The 21,295-nt window shown below is 40.1% G+C and overlaps 1 protein-coding gene across 12 annotated transcripts in view; it reads right to left on the reverse strand.

Moving 5' to 3' along the window:
• The window catches only part of Spidr (scaffold protein involved in DNA repair), a 277,612-nt gene that overhangs the window by 155,139 nt on the left and 101,178 nt on the right, over nucleotides 1-21,295 (reverse strand). For 9 of the 12 annotated variants that reach the window (XR_013043623.1, XR_013043622.1, XM_015990343.3 and 6 more), the window contains one exon: nucleotides 12,804-13,020. The exons of 2 other annotated variants lie outside the window; for them this stretch is intronic. Coding sequence is in view for 7 of the 10 variants with exons in the window: in XM_015990343.3 (XP_015845829.1) it covers nucleotides 12,804-13,020 (217 nt within the window). In the remaining 3 variants the exon portion in view is untranslated. Of the gene's footprint in view, nucleotides 1-12,803; nucleotides 13,021-21,295 lie in introns of those variants that run through there. One more of the 12 variants, XM_076548370.1, reaches the window with a different exon arrangement.

The raw sequence follows: 21,295 nt of genomic DNA on the forward strand, positions 1-21,295 counted from the left end.
CATGCAGGCAGACGTCAGATAACTTATTAAAGTCATTTCTCTCCAATTAAAATTGAGGGGCATTGGAGGGGTAGTATGGAAACCTAGTGCAGTGGAAACTTCCTAAAATATATGAAAGTGATCCAAATCAAGTCTCAAAATAATAAGGGAGACAGAGTCCCAGCTGGCCAACTCTTGCCACCAAATGAAACTCCCATTATCAGGATTGGGTTACATTCAACTGCGCTGTTGCCCAAAGGAGTCTCATGGAAATCCCCAAACAACCCAGGCTGGTACTAAGGCAATAGGCTGCTCTCCACAATCTGACAGCAAGACTCATTGCAGAAGACAACATCCACACAACTCACTAAACATGGAAAGGTTGAGCTGGTGCCTACATAGAGCCTTGACTCCTACATCCTAGTACAGGATGTACCAAAAGAGAAATGCATACACCGACCCAACCACAAAAACTTTGATCTACAATGCTGTCCTGCTGCAAAATATGCTAGGGCAACAATGGCACAAAGTTTGTGGGAGTAGCTAACTGATGTGTCTGATTTGACTTAAGGTCCAGTCCATGAGATGAAATCCATACCCAACACTGCTTGGTGACAAAGAACCAGAGACCTTAGGGTAAAAACAAAGCAAAACAAAATAAAAAGGTGATAAAATGACTCCTAATGATATTCTGCTATGCCCATGATGCCTTGCTCAGCCATCAATGAACTCACAGAGACTGAAGCCGCAAACATAGGGTGTGCATGTGTTTACAACAGCTCACCTGAGTATATATTATAACCTTCAGTTTTAGTATTTTAATGGGACTCCTAAGTGTGGGAACAAGCAGGTCTCCAATTCTTGTGCCTTCTCTCGGGGCTCTTTTCTTTTTGTTGGTTTGCCTTGTCCAGCCTCAACGCAATGGTTTTTGCTTTACCTTATTATATTTTATTTTGTTATATATGGTTGTTATCTTTTAGAGGCCTGTTCTTTTCTAATGAGAAATAGGGAGGGAGTGGATTCAGGGAGAGTAGGTGGAGAAGAACTGGAAGGAGTAAAGGAAAGGGAAGCTGTAATCAGGACATATTGGATGAGGAAAGCGTCAAAGTAGGTTGTCAAGCTTACACACAAAGCACTTTTACTTGCTGAGCCAGCTCATGGCCTTTAGTCCTTTTCTTAATATTTATCTTTGGGATTTGAATCAAAATCCTGAACTTCTAAGTACTTGTTTTGGCTAATACTGAGCAAATTTCAATGGTATGCAAGTATCATCTCTATCCCTCCTTACTTCATGTTGTTGTCACAGATTACTCTTTATACATTATATACCTATTAACATAAATTTATCATTAATATAGAGAGCATTTGCATAATAATACATGACAAAAATTATAAATAATACCAAAACTGCAAGAAAAATGGTTTTTATATTTATCTATATCTATCTTTATCAGTACTGTCTAATGCTGGGCAGTGGTAGCACAACACCTTTAATTCCAGCATTCAGGAGGCAGAGGCAGGCAGATCTCTTTGAGTTTGAGGCCAGCCTGGTCTACAAAGAGAGTTCCAGGACAGCCAGGGCTACACAGAGAAATCCTGTCTCAAAAAAACCAAACCAAAAACAACAACAAAACAAACAAACAAACAAAAAAAACCCAAAACCATTAATACTATTATTTTTTTTTTTTTGGTTTCAAGATGTTGTTATCTTTTCATTTTAGCCTAAAAGAGACTCCTTAAACAATACTTGTTGTCAAGGAACATGCAACAATGCTAATTTTCATCTTTTATCACTAACTGCCAATTTTACCTATGTTCCAGAAACAACAGCCTTGTCTGACAGACAATTTTGGTTGCCTTATGAGAGAGTAGACCCTGACACTGCAAGCATCGTATCAGTAAACGTGGCCCCAATAATAGGACACTGGCCGTCACTGCCACAGAGAAATCTCCATGGGAAAGTTTAGTATGAAAGAGGCTCCTCCTGAATTGTTGGCTCAATTCACTGCAGCATTTGCCTTACCCAGGGCTCCATTGCAAGAAGAGGCCGATTATTTCAGAGTGGGCTCAGAAAACATGGATCAGTCACAATCCAGGATCCTTGGGATAGATACCATGTCAGTGTAAAGAGTGGGAAATGGACACAAAAGATCATCATGGGAAGAGGAAAACTTTCTAAGTTTTATTTTGTGGAGAGCTTGAGCTATTGATAGGACAGTGTTTGGTAACTAACTTTGATGTCTTTGAACCAGACTCCTGACCTAAAATTACTGCTGATACTGCATTGGAGAATGTGCAACCTGAAGGCAACAGACTGCTCAGTTTCTGCAGTTCCCTTTTCAAAGGCTAAATTTTATTTCTAGGGATAAGTCAGAAGACTGTGGACTGCTCAGTTCCTATGACTTTATATGACTTAACAAAGCTAGGGAAGAATTCAATAATCTGTTTGGTCCTCACATTTAGAGAAAGCAATTCACAGCACCTCACAGTATACAGATTGAGAAGTACACACAGGAAGACCCTCAGGATGTGAAACTCATGGAGATTAGCAAATAAGCATATCTGTGACATTTCTAAAGAAAGTGTAGTCCTGTTACTGACAACATACCATTCACTGCCCTGCTCTCAGCTCTCAGACATCAACAACTTTCTGGTGGGAACAAAGAGAAATGACAATTGACCCCAGATCCATGCAACCTTGCAGATTCCAGTACTAGAAAACCTGAAAAGAAGGTTTTTCCTGGTAGATTCCAGTACTAGACATCAACTGTCCGGTGGAAACAGAGAGAAATGACAATCAACCCCAGATACCATGCAACCTGGCAGATCCCAGTATGAGAAAACCTGCAAAGAAGCTTTTCCAATGAAAGTTCTACAGCTATACTTTCGAGTTATTTTTCTTTATTTTTATCTAATTTATTGACCTTTAAAATCATCTTAACTTAATATTTTTAAATTCTTGTTCTTTCTGTATTTCATTTTTCAGTCACCCAATTTTTTCCTTTCCTGCTGCCTTGCTTTCCTTTTCCTGCCTCTCATTTTGTTTCACCATTTTATTACTTATAACTTATTGGTGAATAATTTTTAGATTGATACAGTGTTTTTTTCTAATTGCATTTTCTGTATTAGTCAATTTTCTTGGTGCTGTGACCTGAAACAATTTAAGGACGGAAGGGTTTGTTCTGGTTCACAGTTTGAGGGTCTAGCCCATCATGGAGGCATGAAGGCATTGATGCAGATATGGAGGTGGCTGGTCACACTGCACCAACAGTCTCACTCATCATGAAATGGTGCCAGGGACACTGTGGGTGAGTCTCCCCTTCTCTGTTAAACCTGTCTAGGAAGATCCCCATAGATACAATCAGATGTATGCAAACATGTCCAAATCAAGTCAAACTAACAATGAAGGTTAAAAATCATAATATGTTATGCGTGTTTTTCCTCATGCTGTTGTTATGGTGTCTTATTATACCTTCTCTGAATGGTACTGGACACCAATCCCTCTGAAATAGCTATTCAATGAGACCATTGTATCAAAGTGGAAGCGATATTTACAGCAAAAGTTAGGCAACACAGTACCAGAAGTACTCAAAAAGTAAGGTAACATAACATGACTCCCTTAAAAGGTCCTAACTCCTAAAGTTGAAAGAGGAGGATGGAGAAAAAAAATTCCCAAGGCTAATTTTTAAACTCAGCAGTGAATTCAATGAAGACATAAATAGCTGAATCAAAAGTAACAGTACAGGGTGTGATGGTTTGAAGAGATATGTCCCCATAGACTCATGTGTTTGAATGCTTAGCCCATAGGGAATGACAATATTAGGAGGTATAGGAGGAAGTTTCTGTTCCACCAACAACTACCAAATACCCAGCTGCCACTTCCCAAATTTCCACACAGAAGCTTATATTAATTATAACTGCTTGGCCACTAGCTCAGGCTTATTACTGACAAGCTCTTACACTTAAATTAATCCATAATTCTTATCTATGTTTAGCCACATGGCTTGGTACCTTTTCTCAGTTTGATATTCTCATCTGGCTTCCTCTGCATCTGGTTGGCAACTCCTGACTCCACCCTTCCTCTTCCCAGCATTCTTAAGCTTGTTCACCCTACCTTCATGCCTGGCTACTGGCCAATCAGCATTTTATTAAATAAATTTGAGTGACAATCTTTACAAGGAGGTGTGGCTTTTGTTAGAAGAAGCATGTTGTAGCATGAATCTTAACAGGTCTTATTAATAAAAACAAAACCCGGAGCCAGGTATTGGGGTGAATGCTGGAAGATCAAAGAAGCAGAATAAGCCACAGCTACCTCACCTCACCAATTCCTCATCTGATCTTGTTTCCTCAGACTGGAAGCCTCTGAGTCCTTATCCAGAATGAATCTCTAAAGCCAGAAAGCTTAACCCATCTAGTTCCTGGTTTTCACTCCTTATATCCCTTTCTGCTTTCTGCCCTCACTTCTTGGGATTAAAGGCTCAACTCTTGGGATTAAAGGCGTGAGTCACCATGCCTAGATGTTTCCAGTGTGGCTTTAAACTCACAGAGATCCGGATGGATCTCTGCCTCCCAAGTGATAGGATTAAAGGCGTGTGCACCACCATTTCCTGGCCTCTATATCTAGTGGCTGTTCTGTTCTCTGACCCCCAGATAAGTTTATCAGGGTACACAATATTTTGGGGAACACAATATCACCACATTTCCCCTTTTTTGTCTAAAATTAAAAAAAGCTTATAACTAATACAAGAAAAACTATATCCAAAGAGTATATACAATATATACAGTCAAGAATTACATTAACAATGTTTAGTCCATTAATATTTGACAGATTCAGATGAAAAACTCCATTAATATATATTAACAATGTCCAGTCCAGTAACATTTGACAGATTCAGATGAAAAACTCCATTAATATATATTAACAATGTCCAGTCCAGTAACATCTGATAAACTCAGACAAAAAATTTTTATTACTTATCCTATGTAAAACAAGCAATTCCTTTTTAAAAAGTAGATTCAATAATTTCCCTTTTTATCTTATTATATCCATATTTTCTACCTTTTGTCATTTTTATATCTTCTTTTTCTTTTTAGAGTAGATTCAATGATCTACCCATTTATCCTATTATTTCTTTATCTTTTTTCTCAAAGTGGATTCAATGATCTACCTCATAACTATATTCTCTTTTTTTCTTTTATTTTTTAAACAAAAACTCTGAATCTAATCTCCTTATTCAGCTTTTTTCCTGACCATTAACAATTAACAACTTGTAACCAACCACCTTAAACAATGACAATTATCCATAAGCCATTAAACGACCAAAAAACACCCACCCCACCTCTTGGGAATATGGGTGTCGTTTTGTTAAAATTACTTCCTGCTTTCTAGAGGTGAAGATGTCTTTAGGAGATCCTAAAAGGAAAATTTTGGGGTTAATTGTCAAGCCCTGTATCATTTGTCCAGTTGCTGCATAATGAAAAAATGCAGGACTTGTTTCAAGTCCTTGTTCAAGTAGTCTGTGAATCTGGATCATCTCAGCGAACCATCTCGAAATTATCCTGAGCAGTTTGTAGTCCAAAGCCGATCTTTCCATGGTGTTAATCAACTTAATGGCTTTACCACAGACCATGTGGAATATCTTTGTGGGATCCCGTTATCCCTTTGAAGATTTCAAAGTTGCTGTTAGGTGTGGTCATGGTTCCCTGAAGACAGTTTTGTTGTTGTTGTTTTTGTTTTTTGTTTTGCCTCCTCTGTGGTTTGGAGCAATCACAGTCTGATAAATGTCTGTCTCTCAGAACCATGAATGTTCTTCCCTAGAAGAGAGTATCTTCACAACAATTTCTCCCCACCATTTGTCTTGCCAAACTTTCCAAACTGACTTTTGCTGATGCTTTCTTGTAACACGATGGTCCTGTCAATTCTTCTCTGAACCAGCAGCAGTAAACCCTTCATCCCAGGTAGCAGCATCACCACAGTGACCAACATGAGAAGCAGCCTGCACCTTGGAGCAGCAGCCACTGCCTCCATAGTCCCACCACCGTTTGTGGCTCGCCGAAGCTTCTCCTTAGCAAGCCTCCTAGGCTGGCCTCAAACTCGGGATCCTCCTGCCTCTGCCTCCTTCAGTAAATCCTACCAGCATGCATCACCACAACTGGCAATGTGTAGCTCGGGTCTGAGCTGGGGCCTGCAAGGCCACAGGAAAGCAGCTTTTTCGGGAATTCACCCCACAAACGTTGGGCGATAGATGTAGCAAGAATCATAAAAGTTCTTATTAATAAAAACAAACCCAGAGCCAGGTATTGGGGTGAATGCTGGAAGATCAGAGAAGCAGAATAAGCCACAGCTTCCTCACCTCACCAATTCCTTAGCTGATCCTGTTTCCTCACACTGGAAGCCTCTCAGTCCTCATCTAGAATGAATCTCAGCTGAACTGTTGCTCAAAAGCCTAAAAGCTTAACCAGCCAAAAGCTTCTAGTTCCTGGTTTTCACACCTTATATACCTTTCTGCTTTCTGCCATTATTTCCTGGGATTAAAGGCTCTTGTTACCATGCCTGGCTGTTTCCAGTGTGGCCTTGAACTCACAGAGATCCATGCCTCCCAAATGATTGGATTAAAGGAGTGTGCAAAAACCATTTTCTGGCCTCTATATCTAGTGGCTGTTCTGTTCTCTGACCCCAGATAAGTTTATTAGGGTACACAATATTTTGGGGAACACAATATCACCACAGCGTGTCACCATGGAGGCAGGCTTTGTGGTCTTACATATGCTCAACCTACACCTAGTACACTGGTCTCTTCTGCAGCCTGCAGATCAAGATGTAGAACTCTCAGCTCCTTCTCGAGCACCATGTCTGCCTGCATGCCGCCATATCCCACCATGATGATAATATACTAGACCTCAGAAACTATAACCCAGACCCAATTAAATGTATTCCTTTATAAGGATTACCATGGTCATGGTGTCTCTTCACAGCAATAGAAACCCTAAGTAAGACACAGGGCATAAAAGATTTCAATAAATTGCAAAAATAAACAAACAGAAATAACAAATGTCTTGCTCAGTAAGTCAAAAATCAAACACAACAAAACCTTACTTTAAAGACCCACCAAAGGACTAAATCAAGCAGAAGAACGAACAAATATACTGAAGACAAGCTGATGAATTATCACACTCAGGTAGCGATAGAGGAATGGAGGGAGAGAGGGAGGGAGGGAGGAGGGAGGAGGGATCGAGGGAAGGCGGGTTATCTAGAACCTTTGGGACACTTTAGACAAAGGAATAGATGAGTAGGCTAAAAGTAGAGAAAACAGATTCAGAGAAATAAAAAGTTTCCAAATATTGGAAAAGACAAGAACATTTAGTTGTGGGAATAATGCAGAAGCTTAATCATTTATAACTAGAAAATAAACTCCTGAAGTTATATTGCTGGTTCCAAACACACAAAGCAGAGAATCGTGAAAGCTGCAAGAAAAAGCCTGAAAATGCCTGAACGGCAAAGCCACAAAAATGATAGCAGGAAGGGTTTTAAGGCCAGGAGGACATGTGATAATGTGTTCCAAGGCCTAAACAACAGTAATTTTCAACACGGTATATCCAGAAGTTATTCCTCAGAACATATAAAAAAAAATGAAGCACAGGAAAGGAACAAAAAGGACATGTGTGACATCATGAAAAATTCCAATCTTCAAAAGTATAGGAACGGATGAGAAAGAAGAACCCCAAGTCAATGGCATAGAAGCAGAACTTCAACAAGGTCATAAAGAAAACTATGCCAAACTAAAGAAAGACACACACATACAGATATAAGAATCACAAGAAAACACCAAATAGACAAAACCAAAAAAGAAAATCCCCACAACATATTATATTTAAAACACTAACTATATAGAACAAAGAAAGTACAAGAGAGGGAAAAATCAAAACAAAACACAGGTGACGTATAAAGGGAAAGCCATCAGAATAACTGCTGGTTTCTCAGTGGACACTTGGGAAGCCAGAAGACCCAGGAGCAATGCATTCCAAGTCCTAAAAGATGATGTCAACCATCCTACGCTAATATCAAACTACTAACTATACTAATACCAATATTAACTACTTACTAATACTACCCAGAAAACCTGTCTGCCATAATTGAAAGAGGAACAAAATTTTTCCATGACATAAAAATCCTTTAAAAAATTATATCCAAGAAACTGAACCTAAGGAAAAGTACATGAAGCATTATTTTGGGCTGACAAGATAGATGAACATAACAGAGAGACTTTGGAAAGGAATATGAGACCGTAACTACTAAAATCCCAAATACAACTGAAAACACAAAAATTCAATAACATGATAACTACAACACACACTTCAGTAGTAACTTTAAATATCAAGGCTTCAATTTTTAAAATAAAATACAAAGATTGACTGAATGGATCAAGAAGCAAAATCCATCTCTCTGCTGCCCACAATTAACATACGATGGAGAAAAAGATAGCATGTGTAGAAGAATGAAATTAGACTGGGGTGGTGGTTTGAAAGAAAATGGTCCCTAAAGGGAGTGGCACTATTAGGAAGTAGCCTTGTTGGAGTAGGTGTGGCCTTGTTGGAGACAGTGTATCACTCTGAGGTCGAGTTTTGAGGTCTCATATATGTTCAAGTCACATCCAGTGTCTCAGATCACTTCCGGTTGCCTGCACAACATGCAGAACTCTCAGCTACTTCTCCAACACCATGTCTGCCTGCCTGCTGCTGTGTCCTGCTATGATAATGGACTGAACTGTAAGCGAGCCATTCCAATTAAATGTTTTCTTTATAAGAGTTGCAGTGGTCACAGTGTCTCTTCACAGTAATAGAAACCCTAACTAAGACAACTAGTATCTATAACTTTATACAAAAATTAATTCCAACTGGATCAAAGGCCTAAATATGAAACCTAAAATGCTACAACTGCTAAAAGAAAACATAGGCAGTGCCCTACATGACACAGGGGTAGTAAAGGGCTTCCTGAATAGGACTCCATTTGCCCAAGAACTAAGGCCAACAATTAACAAGTAGGACCTCATAAAACTAAACAGCTTCTAGGCAGTAAATGATACAATCAATTGGATGAAAAGAGAGGTCACAGAGTGGAAGAGAGTCTTTGACAGCACCATACATCTGACAGAGGGTTAGTATCCAGAACATACAAAGAACTTTTAAAAAATGACCTGTAGCTAGAGTTTTCCTGCCTTGCCCACAGTCAGGACAAATCTCTGTCACCCGCCAGTCCCACAGCCACTCAGACCCAACCAAGCAAACACAGAGACTTATATTGCTTACAAACTGTATGGCCGTGGCAGGCCTCCTGTTAACTGTTCCTATATCTTAAAGTAACGCATTTCTACAAATCTATACCTTGCCATGCGGCTCGTGGCTTACCAGCATCTTCACATGCTGCTTGTCCTGGCAGTGGCTGGCAGCGTCTCCTTCTGCCTTCCTGTTCTTTTATTTCTCCTCTCTGTTAGTCCCGCCTATACTTCCTGCCTAGCCACGACCAATCAGGTTTTATTTATTGACCAATCAGAGCAACTTGACATACAGACCATCCCCCAGCACAGCCAAGTGCAGACCATCTCAGACACCTGCACTCAGGCCCATGGTCCTAATCATCCTCTATGCAAACCTGCTGGGTAACGCCACAAGGAACCCAAGAAGGGCTCCCACAGGACATACATTAACATCCCACAGCAATGACCCATAGAATATACAATGAGCTTTTAAAAAATGACCCATGAAAAAATAGGTCTGGGACCTGAATAGAGGATTCTCAAAAGGAAAAAAAAAAAAAAGAATGGCTAAGAAACATCTCAAAAAAATGTTCATATACCTAGCATTTAGAGAAATGTAAACCAAAACAATTTTGAGATTTGATCTTATCCCAGTCAGAAAGGCAAAGATCAGTGCAACAACCAACAGCAAATGCTGAAGGGAATGCAGAGAAAAAGGGACCCACTCATTCAGTGTTGATGGGATTGCAAAATCAGGCAGCCACCATGGAAATCAGTGTGGAGAATTCTCCAAAAGCTAAAAATAAAACTACCATTTCTCTGCTATTCCACTCATTGGCATGTACCCAAAGGACATGGTATCTACTCCACAGGTAACAACTCAGCCATGTTCATTACTGGTCTAATCTCAACAGAGAGAAAATAGAGAAAACCAACAAATGGATAATGAAATCATGGCACATCTACACAATGAAATATTATTCAACTGTAATGAATAGTGAAATCATGAAATTGGAAGAAATAGATGGAACCAGAAAAGATCATATTGAATGAGGTAACCCAGACCTAGAAAAACCTTACATATTCTCTTTTATTGGCTGTTCCTAGCTCCAAATATTCAGATGTGAGTAACATAGCCTATAGCAACTACAGAAACCAGGAAAGTAAACAGGACCATTGCCAGGATGGGGGGCTGGGAAGTAACAGAGAGGGGATTAACAGGACACAAGTAATCTGATCAGGGAAATGGGAAAGGGGGGGATTCATTAAGGAAGGGGAAGAAGGTAAATACAGGAGAAAGAGGGAGGTAAAATAACAATATGGATGGCTGAAAAATCTACAAGGAATCATGCTATACTATAATCCAGTGTGTGTGTGTGTGTGTGTGTGTGTCTGTGTCTATGTGTGTGTGTGTGTGTGTGTGTGTATGCACACACACACACACACACACACACACACATATATATATATATATATATATATATATATATATATATATAATTATATATATAAAATGAACTTTTTTCATCAGCGGATCCTCTAACAAAAAAAAAATCCCAACACTAGACATGAGAAGCCCTATTTGGAGTTGCTGGCTAAGACTGTCAAAGAAACGCCCAAAACATATAGCCTATTGCTGTTGCCTTTGGTTCCCTCCCAGAGGTAGAAGGTACGTCCTGATTAATGAAGATAATATGCAGTTCAGAAACAGTGCTCAGAGCCTCCTGAGATGGAACTGACCTGAAAGCCTCCTCCTTGGGGACTAGCTTTTATGGCAACAGAAAGGCAGCATCAAGTTTCCAAAGGAGGGAAGTAACCTACAGTCCTACCCAGCAATGAAGCATATGAACCAGGATGGCATTAAATCCCTATGTGTGCAGTAGTATATTTCTACCTGAATTACGTGCATTATAACAATAATCTATAAACATCTGCCTTTATACCCACAGGTAAGTGTAGTCTTGACCCCTCATCAAGGAAATTTCTCAATGCAATAGAAGGAGACCATTACAGTTGTAGAGGGTGGAAAGATGGCTCAAGGGGTTAAGAATGCTTACTTATGCTCTTACAGAGAACCCAAGCTGGATTCCCAGCACTGGGGTAGAGTGGCTCACAACTGCCTATGACTCCAGCTCTCAGGAATCTGATCGCCTTTTCTGGCCTCTGAGGGAAACTGCACTCCCGCACACACACTCCCCAAATAGTCACACACACACACACACACACACACACACACACACACACACACACATGCACATGTGTAATTTTTAAAATGTTTTTTTAAAATTCTAAGTCTCTATATAACAATATATAATACAGTTCAAGAAGCTCCACAGGACACTGCTATTTATGATACGTTGGGCCATATAAAGACAGAAAATCAGTTGACTTACCTGGCCACAGAATTAAAACTACTCAGCAGAAAACATGTTCACTCTCACAGTAGGAGTAAGGGCTAAACCAAGTCCCTACAAAACTCCTGTGTTGAAGCCCTAGGCCAGAGCACTAGGAGGTAGTTAAATTAAAGTGAGGCCTGTGGGGTGGGCTCAATTGAATCTGACAGATCCTTAAAAGGATGAGAAATCTGTGCATAGACAGAAACCAGGAGTGGACACACAGAGGAAAGATCCCGAAAGATGACAACCAGTGGGTTATGTTCCAACAGCCAAGGAGAGATTCAGAGGAAATCTATCTTGTTGGTACCTTGACCTTGACTATCATCATCCATAATTGGGAGAAATTAATTTTTATTGTTTAACAAGAAAATGTAGCATTTTCATAAGGAAGCTTGAACAGACTAAGCAATAATCCCTGGCCATGAAGCTCTAAAAGACCTCCTATGGAAGGTAAGCCCAATGTTTAACATCTGTAGCCAATCTCAAATCCAAGAATCTTAAGAATTTCATAGGTAAAACTTTTTACGAATATCCATCAAAAGTAATAAAATTGTTTTTTTTTTTCACAGTAAAAACTAATCTCCCAAGCAAAAGAAAGCAAACATTAGAATTGCTGGTAAATTTTGGTCCAGTAATGATTATTTATGCTTCTGGAGTTCAAACTATATTATGTATAGTTAATTCGTTCTTTTTATATTTACGTTCTTATAGTAACAGATTCCATTATATTTATTATATAATTATATTATTATATACTTATAATAAAACATAACGGATTATATTAATCCGATTTGTTTATATTTCCCTCTTAAATGACTACCAAGAAAATGACAAGTTAATCTGTATTAATCTATTTTCACATGAGATCTCCTACTACACCTATTTTCCCAAGAAGAATAAAAACAAAAATGGCCAGATCATAGATCATACAACATACCTCTTGGACAAGAACCCTCAAGTGGTTGTTTTTCCTACTCCCTAAGTCCAAATTATAGAATCTCTGGTTCCAAAAGTACAGAATTCAGTACTTCAGTCATATAAGATCCATACTGCATCCTGGCTTTCCTCCCTTAGCATTTCTCTAACAAAATCACAGAAGTTTTCCTAGTAAAACTGTTTTCCCCTTAGGAGGCAGATGCACAGTTGACTGTTGGACTCGGTTTGCTGTACTCACCAAGGAGGGAAGATGTAAATGATGTCCTGGGGATGCCCCCTCAGGTGGTCTGCAGTCTCTCTGGTAAAGAGAACCTTCAGGCAGGCCCCGAGTCCAGGAGCTCTTCCCCTGGGAGGGCTGGCTGGTGGCCCTGCCAGCTGCTCACACACTGCAACTTGCATGGTGCATTCCTCATGTAGCTCTAGAATCTTCACAGTTAATACACCAGATTTTCTGCCTACAAGTTGAAGACAGAAGGGGGTGGGGGGAGGACGACACATATTTAGAAGCGTTCTACACATTTTGTGAACAAAAATCTATACCTGCCTCAACTGCTCCTGTCAGAAACTGTGTACCAGTGTCAGAAAAGAAAACTAATACAGGGATGTTCGTGGACTTTGGGGTGTTTGGGGTATAGATTTAAAAGGGTAGAATTTGGCTGGCGGTGGTGGTGCACGCCTTTAATCCCAGCACTCAGGAGGCAGAGCCAGGTGGATCTCTGTGAGTTCGAGGCCAGCCTGGGCTATCAAGTGAGTTCCAGGAAAGTCGTAAAGCTACACAGAGAAACCCTGTCTTGAAAAACCAAAAAGGGTAGAATTTGATCTGGATTCCAGTAGTGCCTTTCTTATAGAATTGGCCAAATTACATAGATTTCAACTCCTCCATTTTCTCATCTATGAAACCGATCATGTCACCTGCTCCAGTGAACATCTGAGAGAATTAGAAGATAAACTAAGGCAAATCAATGCAATAATAATTATGGACTATGTACCAATGTAAAAGTGCCAAGAACTGGGAGTGTTATCTCAATTATAGAATATTTGCCTACCATGTGTGTGGTTCACCTCATAAGCTCAAGTGGCTGGAGTAGAGTGGACACACAAAATATTCCCAATAACAGTCAAAGTCTTTGCAGAGTTCTCATGTTGGGTGTGGTAGATGTCATCTGTAACCCTAGCTATTTGGGAGACTAAGTCGATAGAATCCCGAGTTAAAAGCTGATCTTGGTAACAACAAAAAGGGAAGGGGAAGGAGGGGAGCTTAGCTGGAAGGAAGTGAAAACACAGTAGAGGGCACAAAAAAGACACAGAGGGTGATGTCTCTGAGGAGGGACAAAGAAGGCTGTGACTCAGAGGAAAGTGGGGGAATTTCAAATCTTCACAATTAAACACACATCAAGGCATAAAGGCAAAGATTAACATGTGTTATTGGTAATGTTATATTTTATCTTTTTATATTACTGTTTAATTTTTAAAATAAAAAATTAGTTAAGTGGGATAATGAAAATAGACCTGCAAATAACATTCAGTATTAGTCTCTCAACCACTGTAGATTAACAGCAAAAAGACCAAAAGCCAAGTTCTAAGTTAAATAGTTTCATTTCCGTTTCCCCTTCTTCCTCTCTCACTTTTGCTTCATTCATTTGTTTTCTTGGTCTCAATCTTCCCATCCCTTCTACTGGCTAAGTGCTGCAGTATAGGTTTCCACACTGAGCAGCCCCACCAACTGGTCAGGGCACTGTTCAGGATGACTGCTTCTCACAGTTTGTACCTGTCTCACTTGAGGACAGGAGGGAAACAGTTAGGGAAGGACATGAGCATGTGCAATGTCAAGCTGCTCCTGGTCATAGTGTGAGAAAAAATGGAGGTCAAAAGACAAACTTCTAAGATAAGCACTGACTAAAGAGTAAGCATATTGACTCTGGCACAGCACATGCATCTTTAATGAAAAGTAGGCGTTTTTCAATGGTGAACATAAAAAGAAGTTTGGATCAATGAAAGTCATTTTAGTTTAGATATTTCTCAAGGGCAAGGCAGCCAAACAGTGGCTAGAAAATCAGGGTTTTTAGAAACAAAAGGAAAACTGGTATATGTACAGAATACAGTGGCCAAAGGTGTATTTTTGGACCTATTTTCAAAGGTGTTAAAAACTTGTGCTTGTATTAGGGGGTTTATATTAAACACTGCAAAACTACCATCTGACCTATATCTTGCTGACAGAAGGCACTATCCAGGGCTTCATGACCAGCTAATTTATTGAGCACTGGTCACCCAGCTCAAGTCCAGGTAGTCAGCTGCACAGGTTCCTGGTCTTGTAGCTACAATATCTGCTCCACATCACACTAGACATGCAGAACTACCTATCAGGAGCAGAAAGTAACAGACACTCAGGGGTTACTTTAGAGCATACAGACATCCTGAGAGCTCATAAAGGGAAAATAATTATAAAAATACACAAGTAGCTGGGCAGTGGTGGCACACACCTTTAATCCCAGCACTCAGGAGGCAGAGCCAGGCGGATCTCTGTGAGTTCGAGGCCAGCCTGGTCTTACAGAGTGAGTTCCAGGAAAGGTGCAAAGCTACACAGAGAAACCCTGTCTCGGGGAAAAAAAAAAACCCAAAAAACAAAAAAACAAAACCACAAGTAGTAGAGCACATTCCATCATTAAAATGTACATTAAAAACACAGGATGGCCCACACTGTTATCAACTGTTCATTTCTGGAAGACTGTTATAAGAAGTACTAACAATATTCCAAACAAGATAGTTTCTCAATATCCACAGCACCAAATACCATAGGGGATAAACAAGTTATTTTATGTTAACTATTATCATGCCCTGAACACCACAGTTTCCTTGGTGACTAAACAGGTTTATGACACTGTGATAGGTATCAGCACTGGTGATTACAGCTGTAGGGAAGGGACAGCATAGTCTTGTCTTCTGGGCAGGAGTTCTAGGGGAAACAGATAAAGAATGCCTCTGTAGAATAAAATAAAGCAGTCTCAATTCCACTTACCTGAGAGAGAAAAAGATGATGGGATAAGGTCTGTCAAGTTATGTGGTGGAGGCAAGCTCCTAATTTGAGCCCAAGAATATGAGTACCAGAAACACTCATTTTACAAAAAATACTGTTTTGCAGTTTGATGAATGGTTCAAAAAAGGTCACTTCTATGCTGCTAGGGCAATATTTTCCATAAATGTTGGAGCACTTAACCAAAATATCACATCATCCATGAAATAGTTTGAGTAACTGCCAGAAACAATTACTTAGGGACTTTCTCAAAAGCAATACTAGGAAGATTTTTAAGAGCCATAGGCTGCCGGGCGATGGTGGCACACGCCTTTAATCTCAGCACTCGGGAGCCAGGCGGATCTCTGTGAGTTCGAGGCCAGCCTGGACTACCAAGTGAGTTTCAGGAAAAGGTGCAAAGCTACACAGAGAAACCCTGTCTCTTAAAACTAAAGGAAAAAAAAAAAGAGCCATAGGCTAAAGACAAAACTGTTTTTTCAATATGACAAGATTACTGTACTCATGAACTCAGCAGCTCTAGTTAGGTGCACAAGATCTGCACGAAGTTAAGCTAGTCAGCACTGTAGCATGGAGTGAGACTGAATTTTGAGCCTGAACCTGTAAATGAGAACTATGGACAGCTGAATGGCTTCTAGGGGAGGGGAGTTAGTCTTCTCTGAGGATATGGCTCCTGTAGGCTGACTGTGCTCCAGTGAATGGCACCGCCACCGGGAGTATATTTATAGGCAGCACAAACTGGAGTCATGGACTACTGCAAAACAGCAACAACAACAAAAAACACAACATGAACTTTGGGGGGGGGATAAGGAGGTGGGGGTTAACCTGAGAGGGGTTAGGAGAAGAAGCTGAGGGTGAATATGATCCAAATATACTGTGTGAAAATTTTAAAGTATAAAGAAAAACATTTTTAATCCTGAAATTAAAAAATACCCTAATACCTTATTTGTATTTGGCTACTGATAAAAGCCTCTCTAACAATATAATATTAGCTACCTCTGAGAGCACTGAGAATCAGCAGGAACACAGTAAATACATGGTACACTGCCTAGTCCAGCACGTGTGCAACATTATAGCATCAGCCTTTCAAAGCATTTTCAAATCAGTGCTTTTTTTTCAAGACTGAGTATTTCTGTGTAACAGCTCTAGCAGTCCTGGAACTCACTCTGTAGACCAGGCTAGTCTCAAATTCACAGAGATCTGTCTGTCTCTGCCTCCCAAGTGCTGGGATTAAAGGCATGTACCACCACCACCGCCTGGCTCGTCTGTTTTCTTATCCAATCTATAAGAACTACAAAACACAGGCTAGAAGAAACAGAACCTCTGTAAAGTTGCTACCTAAAGTAAAGCTGGGATATCAAAAAATATGACTGCCTAGGGGCTGTAATAAAATTACAGAAATAATCAAGGAATTAGAAAAAAAAAAGGCTATATTATCAAAATGCCAGGCAGGATGCACCTATGGGTAAAATAATGTCATGATTACTATGAGTACGACAATCAGCTTTCTGACTGAATTTTAGGCCTATTCCACAGGAAGAACTCCTACCCAGTACTTACGCCAGGGTGAAAGGCTCTGAATGGGGAGGGGTCATAGGACCCCAGTAGAGAAGGAACTGCTGTTGTTTTGTTGAATGAATGCAATGTGCATCAAGTTGTTTCTAAATATTTGTGTTTGCACCCAAAGAATTATTAATGGACAAAACCTTCCTTATATAGATTAGGTATATTTGAGACATGCATAAACCATTGGTGAAGCTCCTGAGAACAAGTGATGTTGCTGTGGCACAGAAGCCCAATGCTTAGTAACTGATAGGGATCTCTCTCACTCCCTCCAATGCTTTGATTGTTATAGAAGAGGAGATAGAAAGAATCTAAGAGCTAGAGAAAGAGATGGAATACTGTGTAGCAATTTATTCTTGAGGGGAACAGGAAAGCTCATGTGGCTCCAGTAGGAAGAAGTAATAAGCAACCTTCAAATATCAGGAAGTACATGAAACTAACAAAATTCACAAGGTCACTCTCAAACATTATAAAAGTAGTAAATAATTCCCGGGAGAGAGTTGTCTCCAGGAGACTCTCTGACCTGGCATGCACCTCCAGCACTGCAGCTTCCATTAGTTGTCACTCAGCTGTGGTGGGCTTTTGGTGACGAAGTTACTGTAGTTATCCATGCTCCTGTAAGCTACCCAGCACCCATACTCCTGTAAATAACCCCAATAAACTCACTAGTTTGCTAAGTCAGACTCTGACAGAATCCTTACTTTGGTCTGCCATTGTTTCCCTACCTGGGGTGAATAGGAATTTGTTTGCCTTTCCCCAGAAAAAGCTCACAGAATATTTTATTAGTTAACTGAGATGGAAAAGGGGGGGGGGGGTTGGTTTTAGATGGTCAAGAGGACACGAAAACCATAAAAAGAGATGAAAACAAAAAATCTGTGGTTGCTATGATGGTTAATTTATTTGAAATACACAGTCAAGAGTCCATTGATATACATATGAACTCAAATCATCCTGGGCATGTTATTCTGAAAATTAATGCATGTTGCTAATTAAAGCACTATAAAAGAAAGGACAATGTAAAGTAAGTTAGGATGTGAACAGAGAATTTGAAATCATTCTTTTGTAGATGGCAGGAATTCTCCAACCCTCTGCTTCTTTGAGACAAGATCTCATATAGCCCAGGCTGGCCTCAAATTTACTAACCAGTTGAGGATGACCTTCAACTGCTATCCTCCTGCCTCTATCTCCTGAGTGCTGAGGTTATTAGGTGTGCACCATCACACTGACTTATGCAGTGCTGGGCATTGTACATAGGACTTCATGAATGAAAGGAAAGCATTCCACCAACAGAGCTACACTTCCAAATCCTGTGAGTCTTTCTAACAGAAATAGTTTCATTTTGACCATCTTCTAGTAGCTCACCAAAATTAATACAAGGGGAAAGACTACATAGAATTTTGAAATTGAACTGAATGCATTTTATGAGGGTCAGGAAGTGGAATGTGGTGATTTGAAGAGATGACCAACCATAAGTCTTAGGCATTTGAATACTTGATCGGTCTCCCTCCATCCCACCCCACCTGCCACTAGTGGCTACTTGGGGAGCATTAGGAGGTGTGGCTTTGCTGAAGGAAGTATGTCATTGGGAGTAGGCTCTGAAGTATCAAAAGACTCTTAGCATTTTGCATTAGCATGCATACAAAATAATGTCTCCAGAGTCAACTCACTACAACCATACAGCAAAAAGTGTTAGAAAACATTTGTGGAAAACTGAGAATCCAAGGTGTTCCTACTACAGTTTTATATTTGGTACCTGTTTTATAAGTCCCTGATCCCTACCCCTTTCTAATTATAAACAGTCAATGAACAACTTCTAATTCACCAGTTAAGTGAATTAGGTGAAATGAATGAAATCTACCATGATTCAAGGCAATGAATGTCTGAACAAGAGTATGGTAAATTTACAAGTATTATACACTGCAGTAGTCTGGGGCAATCTCCTAGTCTTTTAACAAATAGGGAAAGAAAGAAAACAAGAAGTAAAACTATGTTTTCAAATGAGAAGATACTGTGTGATTAGAGAAGAGACCATTACCACAAATGGACTTCACTGAAAGGCACGTAGCGAGGGAGGTACACTGGGTCTATACAACTGCTAGGGAAGGCAAATGCAGGGAATCCATAGCTTAAAAACAACTGTCAAATGAGAATAACCTATAAAGAAAATACAAATTTTAAAAGTAGAAACAATCTAACATTTAATAAAACCCCCTTTTCTTAATAAATAATTACTTCCTCGGTGGCATCCCAAGAAAGCGGTACATAACAATTCTGCTAGATCTCTGGCCATATGTTCACAAAGGGGCCAACAGACCCCATTAATGTCTGTTCTTTCATACTTACTAATAGTCACTGCACCTAACCATGCCAGAGGGACCAGAGCATCCCATGGATTCATCCTACCTCTTCATCAGGAGCAGAAGAAGGCTCACATGAACACCACATATGACAAGGAAGGCCAGTCTAGCACTGAACATGACAAAACAGGTGTGTTCACAGCTAATCATGTTAAAAGACAATGAACAATTACAATCTTTATTATGGTGGGGGATAAACTTCAACAGAAAAGCTAGACTTGTTACTGACCTTTCCACTTCCTGAGAAAAGGGTGGGTTTTTTGGGTTTTGTTTGTTTGTTTTGTTTGTTTGTTTTGTTTTGTTTTGTTTTTCTGGTGTTTCATGTATGTCACATTGCAGTTATCTATCATTCCATATGTATTTTCCATCTTCCAGCTTTGTTGTTTGTTATAGAATATTATTTCAAGGTGTGTTACTTTTCTTTATGCTCTGGAACATTTGTTTAATGATGCAAAAATGTGTTTGATTAAAAAATTCACCTGCAGTCAGGAGGCTGAGTCAGCAGCTGGCTGACAGGAAGTGGTAGGGAGGAGCCAGGTGAGAAAGGGTTTAGGAGGCGGGGCGAGGAGAAGCACAGGGGCTTTTTAGAGGATGGGAGCAAGGACAGGGGGTGAGCTACTTGCTATTCAGCCTCTGAAGAGCAGAATTCCACTTTAAATCCGGACTTCTTTAGCGGGACAGAGGTTTAGTTAAGTTCCCGGCGTAGCTTTGCGAGAGCTGGAGCCGGAAGAACAGATTCCCCGGCTCGGCCCCTGCGGCCTGCCCGCTGCTGGTGGCCGCAGAGCTGCAGTGGCTGATTCAGACAGCTGTGGCTTAAAAGGCAGCAGCCATTTTTTAAAAGGACAGCAATTGTTGCTGATGCTGTTATTTTCAGACAGGTGCCCATACAGCCCACACTGGCTTCATATTCACTGTGTACCCCCAGGGTAGCTGTAGCAGGTTCCTTGTCATGCCTCAATTCATCCTCCTCTTCCTTTCTCTCTGCCCACAAGTCCCTCCTATACCTGCTGCCTAGCTCTTTATTACACCAATCACAGCATTACATCTTCACATAGTGTGCCAATACCCCACAACAGCTGACTTTGAATTCCTGCTTTTCCTGTCTCCACTTACCAAGTGCTAGAATTACACGAGTACACCACACAACATGTGGTTTTCACAAATGTCTTCTCTTATAGAATTGATTGTAGAGATAATGTGACCTAGACAAGTAGTGAACAAGGTCCCAGCTGCCCAGATTACCAATGGGAAGAAAAGTAAAAGAAGCTGCTACCAAAAGGTAAGCCAGAAGAAAGCTGGCAGCTTAGGACAAATCCTGTAACAGGTCAGAGGTAAAGGGAAATGCTGACAATGCTGTATGATTCAGAGGGCAGCAAATGGGTACCAGCTTAGGGGGACCTACTGTAAACACTGAGTTCTCCTGAAGGACTGAGGTCAATGATAAGCCATAGGTTGATAAGCCACACACGCACACACGGACCTCAGAAGGGCTGGAGAGATGAAAGGGAAAGGGGAAAGGAATGAAAATGCATTTGAAGAAAATAACTATTCAGTGCAGTTAAAGCAGAAACATTTTTAAGTCTAGAGAGACACAAATTCAAATATAAGAAGTATTTACAAATATAAGAAGCATTCACAATTCACATAGGTATGAACAGAAAAGAATTTGTTGACAAGAAATTATAATCAAAAATAGGAAGCAATTAAATGATATTTAAAAGTTACAAAAGCTTTGCCTGGGAAGATGGATCCCACAGTAGAGCACTTGTTACAGAAGCTTAA

This window comes from Peromyscus maniculatus, chromosome 12 (assembly GCF_049852395.1).
Source record: "Peromyscus maniculatus bairdii isolate BWxNUB_F1_BW_parent chromosome 12, HU_Pman_BW_mat_3.1, whole genome shotgun sequence".
NCBI classification, from domain to species: Eukaryota; Metazoa; Chordata; class Mammalia; order Rodentia; family Cricetidae; genus Peromyscus; species Peromyscus maniculatus.